The following is a 15,771-nucleotide window of genomic DNA, read 5'->3' on the forward strand; positions in this document are numbered from 1 at the left end:
CCCATCCGGAAGGGAGAATATCGGCAGGCCGAAAATCGTCTGCCTTGCGCAGACCCGTGATATTCTCCGCGGCAGCGGCGACATTAACGCCCCGCCGACTTTTCTCCCTTCGGAGACTTCGGCAACCGGCGGGGGCGGGATTCACGGCGGCCAACGGCCATTCTCCGACCCGGCGGGGGGTCGGAGAATGACGCCCATGATTTCTTACCAAAGAATAGGTGGACTTATCCTTTTGTTTTTATTTATTCATTCATGGGAAGGCGACATTGGAAGTGCAGTGGTTAGCATTGTTGCCTTGTGGCGCTGAGGACCCGGGTTCGATACCAGCCCCGGGTCACTGTCCGTGTGGAGTTTGAACATTCTTCCTGCATTTGCGTGAGTCTCACCCCCACAACCCAAAGATGAGCAGGGCAGATGGATTGGCCATGCAAAATTGTCCCTTAATTTGAAAAAAATAATTGGGTACTCTAAAATTCTAAATTGAAAAAATATATATTCATTCATGGGAAGTGCATGTCACTGGCTAGGCCAGCATTTATTGCCCATCCTTAATTGCTCTTGAGAAGATGGTGGTGAGCTGTCTTCTTGAACCCTACAGTCCATGTGGTGGAGGTACGCTCATAGTAAGGTTCGGGAGGGCATTCCAGGATTTTGACCCAGAAACAGTGTAGGAACAACAATATAAGTCAGGATGTGTATAGCTTGGAGGGGAACTTGTTGGTGGCAGTGTTCCCATGTATCTGCTTACCTTGTCCTTCTCGGTGGTAGAGGTTGCAGGTTTGGAAATTGCTGTCAAAGGTGCCTTGGTGAGATGCCGCAATGCACTTGTGGATGGTACACACTGCTGCCGCTGTTCGTTGGTAGCGGAGAGAGTGAATGTTTGAGATGGCGGATAGAGCACCAATCAAGTGTTTATTTTGTCCTGGATGGTGTGAAGCTTCTTGAGTGTTGCTGGAGTTGCAGTCATCCCACAGGTAGAGAGTATTCCATCAAATTCCTGACTTGTGCCTTTTAGATGGTGGACTGACTTTGGAGAGTCAGGAGGTGAGTTGCCTATTGCAGGATTTCCAGACTCTGACCTGTTCTTGTCACCACAGTATTTCTATGGCTGGTGCAGTTCAGTTTCTGGTCACTGGTAATAGTGGAGGTGATAGTGGAGGATTCAGTGATGATAATGCCATTGAATGTCAAAGGGAAATGGTTTGATTCTCTCTTGTTGCACATGGTCATTGCCTGGCACTTGAGGAAGACCATAAGACCATAAGGTTTAGGAGCCATTAGGCCATTTGGCCCATTGGTCTGCTCCGCCATTCGATCATGGCTGATATATTTCTCATCCTCCTGCCTTCTCTCTGTAATCCTTGATCCCTTTGTTAATCAAGAACCTAGCTATCTCTGTCTTAGCAACAATGCCCTCAGTTCCTTCTTCCAGATAATTAATGTATATCGTGAATAGTGGTGATCGCAACAATGACACCTGCAGAACACCACTAGTCATCGGTTGCCAGACTGAAAAAGACCCCTTTATCACCATTCCCTGCTTTCTGCCAGTCAGGCAATCCTCTATCAATGCTAGTATCATGCCCCTAACACCATGGGCTAGTATCTTATTTAGCAGTCTCCTGAATGGCGCCTTATCAAAGGCCTTATAGAAATCCAAATAGGTCAAGTCCACTGGCCCTCCTTTGTCTAAATTCCTTGTTTCCACCTCCAAGAATTATTTAAAAATATATACTTTTATTAAACTTTTGTCAGTTTAACCTCCTGTCTTCTCACGCTCCCGACGGTTGTGCACAGCCTTTTCCTGAGGTCGGGGGGGGGGGAGGGGGGGGGGGGGGGGGGGGGGAGGAGAAACTGAAGGCTAGAATGTTAGACAGTCTGACGCATGCAGCCCAGGGGGTGGCCGGCTGGTGGCATCAGTGTCCAGGGCACCCGGCCATGGCTGCCAGTATAGGTGCTGGCATGTGGTGCAGGGCAGGGATTCATCCGCCCTCTGGGTTGGGAGGGGGCGGTTTACGGATATTGGTTGGGGCCAGGGACACAGTGTTGCCTACTCACCCTGGCCACCCTGATGAGGTCATGCAGTTTCTTCCAGCACTGCTGGGCGGTCCGGTCCGTGTTGCTGGTGGCACTGACTTCCTCTGCCACCTGCGTCCAGGCATGGTGAACCGCTGCAGCTGGCAGCCTCCTTCCCAGGCGAGGGTACAGGGTCACCCTCCACTCCTCCAAGGCATCCAGGAGTGTCTCCATTTCAGCATTGGTGAAGCGTGGAGCTGCTCTCCTTGCTGTTATCTTGTTGGCTGGGATGGTGTGTGTGGAGGGTGCAATGTATACATGTGGCTGCAGCTTCTCGACCTCCTGAGTGTCAATCGCGAAACTGGTGAATCCGACACTGTTTCTCATTAGAATCGATAGTGTTCCATGTGGGGCCGGTGCTAGCCCCTTAACAGTAACGGAATCAGTCTAGGTGTGGCACCACTTTTGCTGTTGTGAAAGTCCATGAATTTTGTGTTGGCGTCAACACTTAGTCTCAGAAACGGAGAATCCCGTCCAGCATGTCTAAAATAGTAGCATGATAATTGCACTGCTGATCCAGGGAAACTCATATTGGAAAAGGTCAATTCAGTGGACGTTGGCAGTTTCTTTATCAATGAGGGTCAGTTGTGTAATAAAGCTGTTCCCATGATTATTACACATTTTCATGATGTGAAAAGCAACTAGGAACACAATGATAACACTTTCATAACTCACGGTCTTTTGCTGGCACTATTTCCTTCACAGGGCTTTCTGCTGGGTGCACAGCATGTGTTAGACTTCTGAGTATTCTAATAATGTGGTTGGTGTGTCAATTCATTCTAGAGTGATGATGTTGCCAAGAAGGACGGAAGGGGATACATACTTGTCAAAAACAAAATTTATTGGGCCGAAAGCTATATCAAAAAAGCTGTATAGATGTAATTTGATCATTGGGTTAATAAAATGTGAAACAGGACTGAGTAGAGGACATTATTAATAAGTTACTTGCTACTCAGCTATCTCACAGCAGACCTCTTTGGAAAATGGCTGATTAAATAATTTGGCTCACAATGTATATAATTTATAACACCACTGTTGGTAAATATCAATTCATCTGCAGTCAGATCCACAAAAGTATATCACCAAAGCATTACATTTTTATCCCCTGTTACAGTTTACTCTGTGGTTGAAATTTGCAACTATATTATAAATTTAATTCAGTTGATTATTAAATTAATTTTCTAAGTTTCATGTCACAGACAGACATAGATTGTTACATTTTTAGGAAAAGTAGAAATTGCAGGGAAGACAAAGCACCTGAATTAATTAAAGGTAACTTAAAGGGTTTGCAGCCAAAGTGTCAATCATATCTTTTGTCTTTTCAGATGTTGAAGAACTTGCAGTGTACTTCTGGGATTAATGTTTTCTGCTTCATATTTTCAGAATTTGTGGTTTTCTCGATTCTGTCTCTATGGAAGCGTTGTGCTCAATATAGAGTTCAATGATCATTAGAGTCACAGAGTTAGAGATTTTACAGCACAGAAAGAGGCCCTTCGGCCCATCTTGTCCAAGTCGGCCACCAAGCACTTATCTACTTTAATCCCATTTTCCAGCACTTGGCTCGTAGCCTTGCTTTCTATGGCATTTCAAGTGCTCATTTAAATACCTCTTAAATGCTGGGAGGGTTCCTGCCTCTACCACTCTTTTAGCTAGTGAGTTCCACATTTGTCATCGTGAAATTGGTTTTCCTCACATCCCCTCTAAACCTCCTGCCCATTACTTTAAATCTATGTCCCCTGGTTATTCACTTAGCCTACTTCCAATTTGAAAGCAAAAGCTAAAACTGTTGTGAGAAAAGCTTTATTCACAATATTCAGCTAAAATTAGTAACTGTATAGCATATATTAGTGCAGAATATATGCGTCCCTGCTAGCAAAATGCCCACCTTGTAGCTACAGAGAGCTTTGCTGCCCCCTAATGTTCTTTTTTAATGTTGTGAGAAAGCAGGTGACAGCCTGTGTAGTTCCATGGAACATTAATTAGACTCTGTACATGGTTTAAAATATGTGTAGGGGATCCAATGGCCCATGTGAGCACTATTTAAAGCGTTGGATTCATCCCTGACTAGTGATATAATCTGTTGAGTGTTGTATCAAATCAAGTACTAGAAATTTCTGAAAACAGATGTTCTCTGCTTCCTGGTCAGAAACATTTAATGCTTGAGAATTGACATGATGCTATAATAACTCTAATTTATTCTATAAGGTGTCCAGCTACTCCTATGGACTACTTCTGGGAGGAAACTTGGATATCCAGTAAAATGTGAATCTGTGAAAGGTCAGATTGCTAATTTAGTCTTTAGGTGGATTTGCCACGCTAAATTCCCCCATAGTTCTAAAGGTGGGCACGTTAGGTGGGGTTATGGGGTTACAGGCATAGGGTGGGGGAATGGGCCGAGGCAGGATGTTCTTTCAGAGGGTTGGTGCAGTCTCAATGGGCCGAATGGCCTCCTACTGCACTATTGGAGTTCTATGGACACCAATGAGGGCAGCACGGTTGCACAGTGGGTAGCACTGTTTCTTCACAGCTCCAGGGTCCCAGGTTCGATTCCCGGCTTGCGTCACCATGTGGAGTCTGCACGTTCTCCCCATGTCTGCGTGGGTTTCTCCGGGTGCCCCGCTTGCCTCCCACAAGTCCCGAAAGACATGCTGTTAGGTAATTTGGACATTCTGAATTCCCCCTCTGTGTACCCGAACAGGCGCCGGAATGTGGCGACTAGGGGCTTTTCACAGTAACTTCATTGCAGTGTTAATGTAAGTTTACTTGTGACAATAAAGATTGTTATTAAATATGTCAATGTAAATTGACTGTATAGCATTAGTTCCACATATCTATGTTCATGAAAACCTATACTCTTTGGTGGCTATTTTTTATTGATAGGAGAATATTGGTGACAAGACACACTTCCAAATTGCATCTAAATGACTCAGTTTTGTGGTTACAATACACTGCACAATGATCCACAATGATTGTTTTGCATTTTAAAAGATCTGATCATGTTAGACATGGTGCTAGTCATTTTAGAAATTAGTTCAAAGCCTGATTACCTGATTAAAATTTTACCATTGCATGTATTCACATTTCAAGTCTGTTTTCTGTTGATACAAAGATGGAATCCTACACTTTGCAGGTGCTGCCTCTCGACTTGACTATTCATATACTCTCTTGGGCTGGTCTTCCACATTTTACTTTCTACCTTTAGGTCATCCAAATCCCTGCTGCTCATGTCCTTAGTCACACCAAATGCGGTTCACTTCCCATCGCTGTGTCTGACTCCCCATTGGCTCCCCATCAGGCCCTACCTTGATTTAAAAATACTCATCCTCATTTTCAAATCCCTCCATGCCCTCGCCCCTTCCTAGTTCTCCAACATCATCCAGCCCACAAACGCTGCAAAATATCCGCCACTCATACACTTATACCATTTTGACCTCTTGCACATTCCAATTTTAATTGCTCCACTATTGGTGACATGCCTTCAGTTGCCCACCTGCCTAGCTCTGGAATTCCTTCCTTAAGCTTCTTGCTCTCTCTATCTCGCTGCCCACCTTTAATTTTTTTTATCCCATCCTTAAAGTTGCAAAGCCAATGCATAGAATGGACAGGGCAAATCCATAATCCATCTCTTTTCTTGCTCCAAAAAAACCCAATTCAAATTGAATCCAATTCATGGTCTCCACAAGAGAGAGATACAAGATTGAAGCCGATCATCTACCTTGTTAATCAAACTTTTGGCCACCTGACCTAATATAGCTCAGTTCCGTGGTCAATTTTACTTTACAACTCTCTTGTAAAGTGGTGTGAGACTTTTGTTTCACACAAATGAGGCAACATGTTGTTGTCCAAGGGGCCTGGGGGCAGTTTCATCATTCAATCAGAGATCATGGCTGATCTGTACTTCAACTCTAACCCAGCCTTTGATCAATTACCCTAGCCCAAACAGCAATTCATCAGAGGGCGGCAAGATGGCACAGTGGTTAGCACTGCTGCCTCACAGTGCCAGGGACCCGGATTCAATTCCGGCCTTGGGAGCCTGTGTGGAATTTGCACTTTCTCTCCATGCCTGTGGATTTCCTCCAGGTGCTCCCGTTTCCTCCCACACTCCAATGATGTGCAGGTCAGGTGGATTGGCTGTGCTAAGTTGCCCCTTAGTGTCCAAAGATGTGCAAGTTAGGTGGGATAGGATGGGGTCTGGGTAGGATGCTTTGTCAGAGGGTCGGTGCAGACCCCATGGGCCGAATGGTGTCCCTCGGCACTGTAGGAATTATATGGTTCTTGCACATTTCAATTGACCACGCACCTAGAGACATTCATAGCCACAGCTCCACACAATAAATTGCAACTTCAACAGCATCGATAAGGACATGCGCTATTAAAAAAAACAGGGGGTCAATTTGCTTTTGTACTGCAGCCATTGTGTCCTCAAACATTTACGTTCGATTAAAAGCAGCGTCTCAACTCTATTTTTTTCTCAGATGTTTACGGCTGGAGGGACGCCAGCACATGTTTTATTTCCCATATGGTCAGGCTGACGTTCCAGCCTTAAAAATAGCCTCGGGCGAGAAAGCGAGAGTTGATGGGGTAAGCAGGTCTGGTGGCGATTCCTTTTGTATACCAAATATAGAGGCTTGTTTTGCTGCGCCAGCGGAAAGAGGGATATCTATAAAGGTGCGGCGGGGGTGCCACCGATCACCCACCCTCTCAGCTTCACCGGTGCGTACTGCAGGGATGCTGCTGCTTCCCTCGTTAACAAGGATGCTGTCGCCAGTAGTTTGAGCTCCCGCTTAGTCATGCTGTTAACACACTGTCACCGGGTTTGAACACTCGTCAAAATGCTTGATGTGATATATATCTTTGTTCCTGATGCAAATATATATAAATATAAAACGGGTTACACCAGCAAGTTGAAAAATGACGAGCTGAGCAACTTTGGTAGTGAGGCCACGGTGGTGAATGAAATATCAGGCTAATGTTTTAAAATGTATTCCTTTTGCAGATCAGCCGTTGCGGAAGTCGTTTTCTCTCTCCAGTCGGTGTGTGGAGATCATCAAGGTATGCGCCCACAATGTCGCTAAATTCAAACTAACATTTTAGGACTTTGCCAGGAAGTTATGGCGTCTCCACCTCAGCACAGTTGACATTTCACTTCGGTGACTCTCGAATTTTATTCAGCAAACATTAGTGTGCATTTTCGGAGGGGGTTGCAACTGTGTAAGCAGGCATGTATATGGCATGCCTGAGTTCAATCCTTGTTTGAAAAATACAGTACTATGCTTATTGGGAGAGGAGGCGTCGGCACCAAGTGAATTGCTCATGGGGAGAGCCGGTGCAGGCACAACGGGCTGAATGGCCGCCCTTTGCGCTGTGGTAATTCTGTGATTGGATATGAATAGAACAGATATCGGCAGGGGTAGAGGATTCTCCTGTTGAAACCACCCGTGCCCACAATGCAGGCGGCTGGGGAAGGGGGACAAAAATGATTGTGGTATTATACTGACAATTCATAAATGACAAAAATGAAAGTTTTCCAGTGATTAAGCTGAGTAAGAATGCCGAGGCGGATAAAATATGCTCGCAGATATCAACCCCAAGCTACAATAAAAGGCAAAATACTGCAGATGCTGGAAATCCGAAATAAAAAACAAGGTAAAAGCAAATCACTGCGGATACTGGAATCTGAAACCAAAGAGAAAATGCTGGAAAATCTCAGCAGGTCTGGCAGCATCTGTAGGGAGAGAAAAGGGCTCACGTTTCAATTATAGATGGCAAAGGGTCGTTAGCTCTCTTCTCTCCCTACAGATGCTGCCAGACCTGCTGAGATTTTCCAGCATTTTCAAGGTGCTGGATAGGCAGCATCTGTGCAGGGAGAAGCAGAGTTAACTTTCCAGCCTGCGTGACTTCTTCAGAACTGAAGAGGGGCAGAAATGCGACAATGGACGTGAAACGTGAACGCCTAACCTAGTTTAACTCATTTAAACATTGGAAAAGATGCGAGGTTTGGCATACAATCAATGCGTCAACCAGATTCAGGAAACATATCCTGCACAACTAATAACATTTATCATGCGACTTCCATGGCAGCCATTAAAACATCAAACCAACTTCGTATTGGAGAGTGGTTGTTAGGATCAGAAATTCCTGAAGCCAGTGAGATTAAGGCTCTGCATTCACACTCGGCGCTTATCCGAATTCACGCGGGAGAGTGCGACCCTTTACAGAATTATCGGGATGGGCTGAATGCAAGGTCATTATGACGGGAAATTTAATTTTCGGGAGGACAGATTAGCGGCGGTTATTTTTTTCTTCTAAATTGGAGATTGGACCGGTAACGTTTATAATAAATATGCACCATTTGTGTTTGGGGCAGTAAACCGCAACCATGGGAGATGCGGAAATGGCAGTGTTTGGAGCGGCGGCAGCCTACCTCCGTAAATCTGATAAGGAGCGATTGGAAGCTCAGAACACACCTTTCGACGCCAAAAGTGCCTGCTATGTGATCGACCCGAAAGAATTGTATGTCAAAGGTACAGTCAAGAGCAAAGAGGGTGGCAAAGCCACCGTGGAGACACTGTTGGACAAGAGGGTCAGTTGAAAAATTGAAACATAAGTAAATTATCTTGAAACGCTTTATTGTCTTCACAAATGCCACATTTCTTTAAATAACGGGGTAGGTTTGTGGATTATTTTTCAGACAGTAACTGTCAAAGATGACGACGTCTTCCCAATGAACCCTCCAAAATTCGATAAAATCGAGGACATGGCCATGATGACCCACTTGAATGAAGCATCTGTGCTGTTTAACCTCAAAGAGCGTTATGCAGCCTGGATGATCTATGTAAGTACCGAGCTTCAGACCAGAGAATCATGTAGCGCGGAAGAAAGTACATTTTGAGCAAGAGCAACCCAGTTAGTGGTACTCTCCCTGCTGGTCCCCACACACTTACACATTTGTTTCTATTTTGAGTGGACATTCTCTTTCTAAAATGAATCTGAATCACCACTTTTTCAGATTCCGTAACACCCTGCGTATAAAACAAATCCTCACCTACCCTCCGGTCCCTTGGCTGATTCTGGTTATTATCGGCCCTCCTGTCAGGAGAAATCTCCTTATTTACTCTACCAAATCCTTTGTAATTCTAAATGTTTCTGTTGAATCTACATTTAACATTCTTCGCTATAATAAGAAAAATTCCCACTTTATCCCACACCTGAGGCAATTCATCCACAATCACCTCTGAATCCACTTGCCATCCTCCAGAAAGTGAATACACACAATACTTCAGCTGAGGCCCAAACCGATTCTTCATAATGTCTTGCTGTGTAGTCGAAACTAAAGCCAAGGAGATTGTTGTAAACCTGTCCTGCCAGCTTCAAAAGATTGTCTTTGAGAATCCCCAGATCGCCTTGGGCCTGCATCCCATTTCAATTTCAAAGTGAAACTGACAATTGAACAAATCAGCGGAATTTCGTTATAAAGGCATGTTTTCTCTTACTTCAGACCTACTCTGGGTTGTTCTGTGTCACTGTGAACCCCTACAAGTGGTTGCCAGTGTACGATCCCCAGGTCGTGTCCGGCTACAGAGGCAAGAAGCGTCAGGAAGCTCCTCCACACATCTTCTCCATCTCTGACAACGCCTATCAGTTCATGTTAACTGGTGAGTATGGTGGTTTTAATTCGTTTTGTTGGGTGTTCTTTTCATTCTCGTTGAAAATCGGAACCACGGAATAAATTTCGACAAAACTTATCTGAACTTTGAGCGTTGATCTCACGTTCGTCTTATTTACAGATCGTGAAAACCAGTCCATTTTGATCACGTAAGTGTTGCTGCTTTAACATATTCCCGCAGAGGATGGTTGTTAACTACTGCAATTGGAATTGATCTCAGTCTTTTTTAATCGCTTTATTATTCCGCTAATTCTCGATTTCTTCATTTGTTTTTACTCTCGCCCCGTCCAGTGGAGAATCTGGTGCCGGAAAGACTGTGAACACGAAACGTGTCATCCAGTACTTTGCATCAGTTGCAGCTGCAGGTGGCGACTCCAAGAAGAAAGACCATGGAAAGGTAAAAACAACATTGATACTGTAAAATTCTGGTTGTTTGGCTCCAATTCATTCCTTAACTCGGTAAAACTTCCAACTCCGGATAACCAAAAGTATTTTTGCAGGGCTCCCTGGAGGATCAAATCATCCAGGCCAACCCATTGCTGGAAGCCTTTGGTAACGCCAAGACCCTGAGAAATGACAACTCGTCTCGCTTCGTAAGTTTCTTGAACTTTTCCTGCAGTTCCACATATTGTAACTCCTCGTGTGCACAACACTTATTGGAAATCAAGTATAACAAAATGAATGATTCAATAATACAAATTGTGCACCTGTTGTGAAATTGTGCTTTGAATCTCTGATTTGAATAATCTTTACATTCCAGGGTAAATTCATCAGAATTCACTTTGGCACCACTGGGAAACTGGCTTCTGCAGATATTGAAACTTGTAAGTTCTGCTGAACTTGATTTGCAAAAATCAGCCATAAGTCAACTATTGGACATAAACACTGGTTCTTCAGTGACTAACTGGTTCTTCAGTAACTCTTTTTCTGCATGTGTACATTCTCTCTAGATCTACTGGAAAAATCCAGAGTAACATTCCAGCTGAAAGCAGAGAGGAGTTACCATATTTTCTACCAGATGATGACCAACCACAAACCAGAAATTGTTGGTAAGCCTGGAAGGTTTGGCAAGTTGTTACCTTCATTTCTTGTTCTTTGCTAAGGTGGAACTGATTAGTTCTAACACATTAATTTTTGTAATATACCTTATTCTCATCCTATAAATAGATCGATTGAAGTAAAATCTGGTGTTCTCTTCCAATTTAATTAAAAATATATATTTTTATTCAAAGTTTTTATTTACAATATACAAAAAGGACAAACAGATTTATAAAGTTTATATAAAGCGAACCCCACAACCCATCCCCCCCTTCCAGAACCCGTCATTCCATCCCCCCTCACCCCCCCTCCCACTCATTCCCTCCTATTTGCTGACGACAACTGGCTCCTTAAAGAAGGTAATAAACAGCATTCACCTCGAAAATAAACCCTCTGACATGCCTTCCACCCATGCAGTCAACTTAGGCGGCACAGATGCCCTCCACCCAAGCAATACCCGCCTCTGGGCTATCAGAGAGGTGAAGATCAAGACATCAACCTTCTCCCCCTCCTGCAGCCCCGGCATGTCCAAGACGTCAAAGATCAACACCAATGGGCACAGCTATAACCTAACCCCCAAAATCTCTGACATAGTTTCAAAGAAGGAAGCCCAGAACCTGACCAACTTAGGGCAGGACCAAAACATATGCGAGTGGTTCACCCGCCCCCTTGAGCAATGCTCACATCTATCCTTTACCCCTGGAAAGAACCCATTCATTCGAGCATTGGTCATATGCTCCCTATGTACCAGTTTAAACTGAATCAATTTCAGTCTTGCATTGAGGAAGTATGACTAACCTTATGCAGAACCTCCCACCACCCCCCACCCCCCTCAAAAGCACAACCCAACACTACCTCCCATTTTCCCTTTATTTCCTCCAGCAAAACCCTCCCCCTCTCCATCAACTGTCCATAAATGTCAGATACCCGTCCTTCCCCTATCTCATCAAGGGACAGCACCTTATCCATAAGAGAGGGTGCCAGCAACCGAGGAAATGAGGAATGCTCCTTTCACACAATGTTCCATACTGAGTCAGACAAGGACCCCTTACCCGACTTATTCCTTGTATTGTAGCCTCCAGACATCCCACGCCGAGGAGATATCCAAACACTTGAACTACACCACTTTTCCAATTGAACAGCAACCGTTAATGGGTAAAAAGAACCAAAAAACAAAATCCCCACATAGGAGCCACCTTATGTGTGACTGTTCACTTCATGCCCACCACCGGAAGTCCTCCTTCCAATTTAATGATTTTGTTTTAGAAATTTAGAGTACCCAATTCTTTTTTTCCAATTAAGGGGCAATTTAGTGTGGCCAATTCACCTACCCTGCACACCTTTTTGGCTTGTGGGGGTGAGACCCACACAGACATGGGGAGAATGTGCAAACTCCACATGGACAGTGACAATTTAGTGATGCTATTTGTCAACTTCATTGCATATACATTTTATAAATGCATTCAATCATGTGTCTGTATAGTGGATACCAGTCAATGTCAAATTAAACCTGAATTTGACAAGTTGTCTGAATGCAAGAGGGAAAGCCTGACTGTAAAATTGGGTGCTTCAGAACTTTCATTCCATTTATCACAATTCCTCAGACAAAATGTTTGTTTTTCTTTCTGCAGAGTCTTGCCTCATTACCACCAACCCCTATGATTTTCACTTTGTCAGCCAGGGTGAGATTTCTGTTAAGAGTATCGATGATACAGAAGAATTGGTGGCAACTGATGTGAGTATCATCTGTCATATCTTTAGTTGTATTTCCCTATCCTATTCCTATCATGCCTCTGACAGTATATAAAAACTCAGATAGTCAGAGCTAATTCCTCCACGACTAGAATGAAGATGACATGGATAATAAGTTGATAAGGACAATGTCAAGTAATGTTTATCAGAATTGAAATGAAAATGTCGATATTTTGAGGTATAGTATGTCAGAATGAGATTTTAAAGTAAATTTCAATTTTTTTCCACAATAAGTAGATGAAACTATTTCAAACCATTTGGAACTGTTTTCAGTTATAAAAAGCAATTTATTTTTGTTGGATTCTAAATCTATTGTTTGGGTTTAAAGACTGCCATCGATATCCTGGGCTTCACTAATGATGAGAAATGGGGCATCTACAAACTCACTGGTGCAGTATTGCACTGTGGGAACATGAAATTCAAGCAAAAGCAACGCGAGGAGCAGGCCGAGCCAGATGGCACTGAAGGTAACAGTTTTAAACATCTCATATCACTGCAGTATTTACTAAAGTTCATACATTCAGAAAAATATTTCAATCAATCATTGCATAGTTGTTTTCTATGTACAATCTAAGAAAATACTGATGTTATTTTAACAATGTTATTGGGCCTGGGCGGCACGGTGGCGCAGTGGTTAACACTGCTGCCTCAGGTTGCGGAGGACCCGGGTTTGATTCCAACCCTGGGTCACTGTCCGTGTGGAGTTTGCACATTCTCGCGTGACTGTGTGGGTCTCACTTCCACAATCCAAAAACATGTGCAGGGTAGGTGAATTGGCCATGCTAAATTGCCTTTTGATTGATATAAAAAGAATTGGATGCTCCAAATTTAAAAAAAACAATGTTATTGGGCCAATTCTGCACAGCAGACCTGATGTCATGGCATGGACCCCCTTCCTGACAATCTGCTGCCAAATTAAGGGGATTGCTGGGTGTGCAGCAGCAGTGTAGTCAGCAAGGAGGGGAATCAAATCAATTACACTGAGGTCTTCTCCCAGACATCGAACCAGGACCCAAAACAAACATTGGGATGGGCAGTGGTTAGCAATGCTGCCTCACGGTGCCAGGACCCGGGTTCAATCCTGGTCCCAGGTCACTGTCTGTGTGGAGTTTGCACATTCTCCCTGCGTCTGCATGGGTCTCACCCCCACAACCCAAAGATGTGCAGGCATCGCGATCAGGATCCCGCCAACAATGGGTGGGACCAGGCCTCGCACGCCTGAGTAAGTTTAAAACCCACTTAGGTATGCTGACCCAGGATCTACTGGGCTCCCGACATCTACTGGCCTCCCCAGGGAGTCCCCAGCCGTGCGCAGTTCTGTAGTGGTCCACACAAACTTTGACTCGGCAGAATGGCACCCGGGAAGGGGGGAGGGGTTTCGCGGGCCACTGGAGGCCCCTTGGTGGTCAGGGGCATGGCAAGGTATCCTCGTGACCCACCCCCTTGAATGTGGGTACCTCGGCACTGCCAGGCTGGCACCTTGGTACTGCCACCTGGGCACTGCCAAGGTGCCCGGGTGGCTTTTATAAGCTGGCAGGAGCACGGCCAAGGTGCCAGAGTGGCAATGCCAGGGTGCCCAGTGCCAGTGTGGCACTGCCGCGAGTCAGGGCTTGAGGGGGGCCATGTCCATGAAATGAGGCTGGAATGGGGGTATGAAGGGTGCGGGTGGGGGGTGCAGGACGGGTATGAAGGGACCTCCAGAAGATTGGGGGGGTTGAAGGGTAGGGGTCCTGGAAGGGACATGCCTGAGAGGGGACTTGGGAAGGCCTGAAAAGGGGAGATAGTGAAGTGTCATCACTTGGGGGTGGGTGGGGTAATGCCCATGTGTGTGGGGGTGACATTGCGCATGGGTGGAGGGTGTGGACTTGATTGGGGAGATATTCCCCAAGGCCCCAAAAAAGTGACTAAAGACTGGATTTGTCGGCCGCGCTTGCCGCAAGATTGGCACAGGTGGTACAAGGACCACGTAAAAGTCCATTGACCTCGGGCGGGAATTTCCGGTCAACGGGCAAGCAAAACAAAAAATCCCACCCTAAGTTTGGTTAGATTGCGGTGGGGAACTCACCAGCAAAACCCACCACAAATCACCCTGAGAAACTTTCCTGTTAGATCGTGCCCATTATCTTGCACTTTTAATTTAAATCTTCAAACAATGGATTAAGACAGAACCTAAAATATCAAATATTTTGATGGTGAACTGTATTGTAAATTCTATGATTATGATTATAAACCTATACATGTTTTCAAGAAGCAGTTAGATATAGCACTTACGGTGAAGGGGATCAAAGGGTATGGAGGGAAAGCGAGATTTGGCTATTCAGTTGCATGAACAGCCATGATCATAATGAATGACAGAGCAGGCTTGAAGGGCTGAACGGTCTCCTCCTCCTCCAATTTTTTATTTTACAGCTCGCTCAGAGAGTCTGGGGGCGAAATTTTACGGCCGCCCAGCTGCATGTTTCTCGGCAGCGAGATGCAGTGCACTATTCACTGAGAGCAGGATTTGCTAGTATCCTCGCTGTCAATGGGAATTCCTATTGAAGCCACCCCACGTCGACGGGAAACCCACTGGAGGGGGTGCGCTGCCAGCAAGACCAGACAGTTCCATCGACGTGAACAGCCAGAGAATTCTGGCTTGGGTATCAATGTCAACATGCATGGTGTAGTTTGGAGCTATGAGGCGCGATTCTCCGGCCTCGTTCTGCTCTCGCTCAAGCGTAACAAGGCCAGTGAATAGAGGGAGAGGGTAAAACCGAGATCAGCATCAGGTGTCAAACAGTTTGCGATGCAACCGGCCCGCTCCCGTAGGCGAAATCGGGATCTCACTGTAGTGTGGCGAGAAAACAATTCTCACTACTTACACCCCATTTCCAACAATTAACAAGAGCGACCCAATATCCAGTGGCCTCCCATCATTCAGAGGCCTCACCAGCAAGTGCTCACGCGAGGGCCGATTAGTACTCCTTTTGAAAAACGAGAACCTGGTGGAAGGGCTTCTGTGGGGAGTTTAAGAGGTGTGTATCCACCTTTTCTCACAGGCAAAGCAACCGGAGGTGCTGGGCTTGCCACTCCAGTGCTTGGTGGGGGGTGGGGGAGCCACCGCAGGGCTGGGCCGCTGGTGGGGGGGAGGACGGGGAGGTCGTTGGTGTCTGCTCACTCGTGCTGCCCGGTGTAGGTCATTGACCTTCTTCCTGCACTTCAGGCCAGTCCTCCTGGTCATACACCTTGAGCTGACAGTT

General features: G+C 45.3%; 1 protein-coding gene and 1 long non-coding RNA gene across 2 annotated transcripts in view; one reads left to right on the forward strand and one right to left on the reverse strand.

The window, feature by feature from the left end:
* LOC140395395 (uncharacterized) overlaps window positions 1-15,771 on the reverse strand; it is an 83,943-nt gene that overhangs the window by 27,418 nt on the left and 40,754 nt on the right. The gene's annotated exons all lie outside the window — the stretch shown is intronic.
* LOC140395393 (myosin-4) overlaps window positions 6,749-15,771 on the forward strand; it is a 32,598-nt gene continuing 23,575 nt past the window's right edge. Inside the window, exons 1-12 of the mRNA XM_072483101.1 lie at window positions 6,749-6,789; window positions 7,073-7,128; window positions 8,444-8,659; window positions 8,768-8,911; window positions 9,575-9,731; window positions 9,864-9,891; window positions 10,034-10,139; window positions 10,243-10,335; window positions 10,503-10,566; window positions 10,693-10,791; window positions 12,412-12,515; window positions 12,861-12,999. Of these exons, the coding sequence (XP_072339202.1) occupies window positions 8,456-8,659; window positions 8,768-8,911; window positions 9,575-9,731; window positions 9,864-9,891; window positions 10,034-10,139; window positions 10,243-10,335; window positions 10,503-10,566; window positions 10,693-10,791; window positions 12,412-12,515; window positions 12,861-12,999 (1,138 nt within the window). The 5' untranslated portion in view covers window positions 6,749-6,789; window positions 7,073-7,128; window positions 8,444-8,455. The remainder of the gene's footprint in view (window positions 6,790-7,072; window positions 7,129-8,443; window positions 8,660-8,767; window positions 8,912-9,574; window positions 9,732-9,863; window positions 9,892-10,033; window positions 10,140-10,242; window positions 10,336-10,502; window positions 10,567-10,692; window positions 10,792-12,411; window positions 12,516-12,860; window positions 13,000-15,771) is intronic.

Source organism: Scyliorhinus torazame, chromosome 18 (assembly GCF_047496885.1).
Source record: "Scyliorhinus torazame isolate Kashiwa2021f chromosome 18, sScyTor2.1, whole genome shotgun sequence".
Lineage (NCBI taxonomy): Eukaryota > Metazoa > Chordata > Chondrichthyes > Carcharhiniformes > Scyliorhinidae > Scyliorhinus > Scyliorhinus torazame.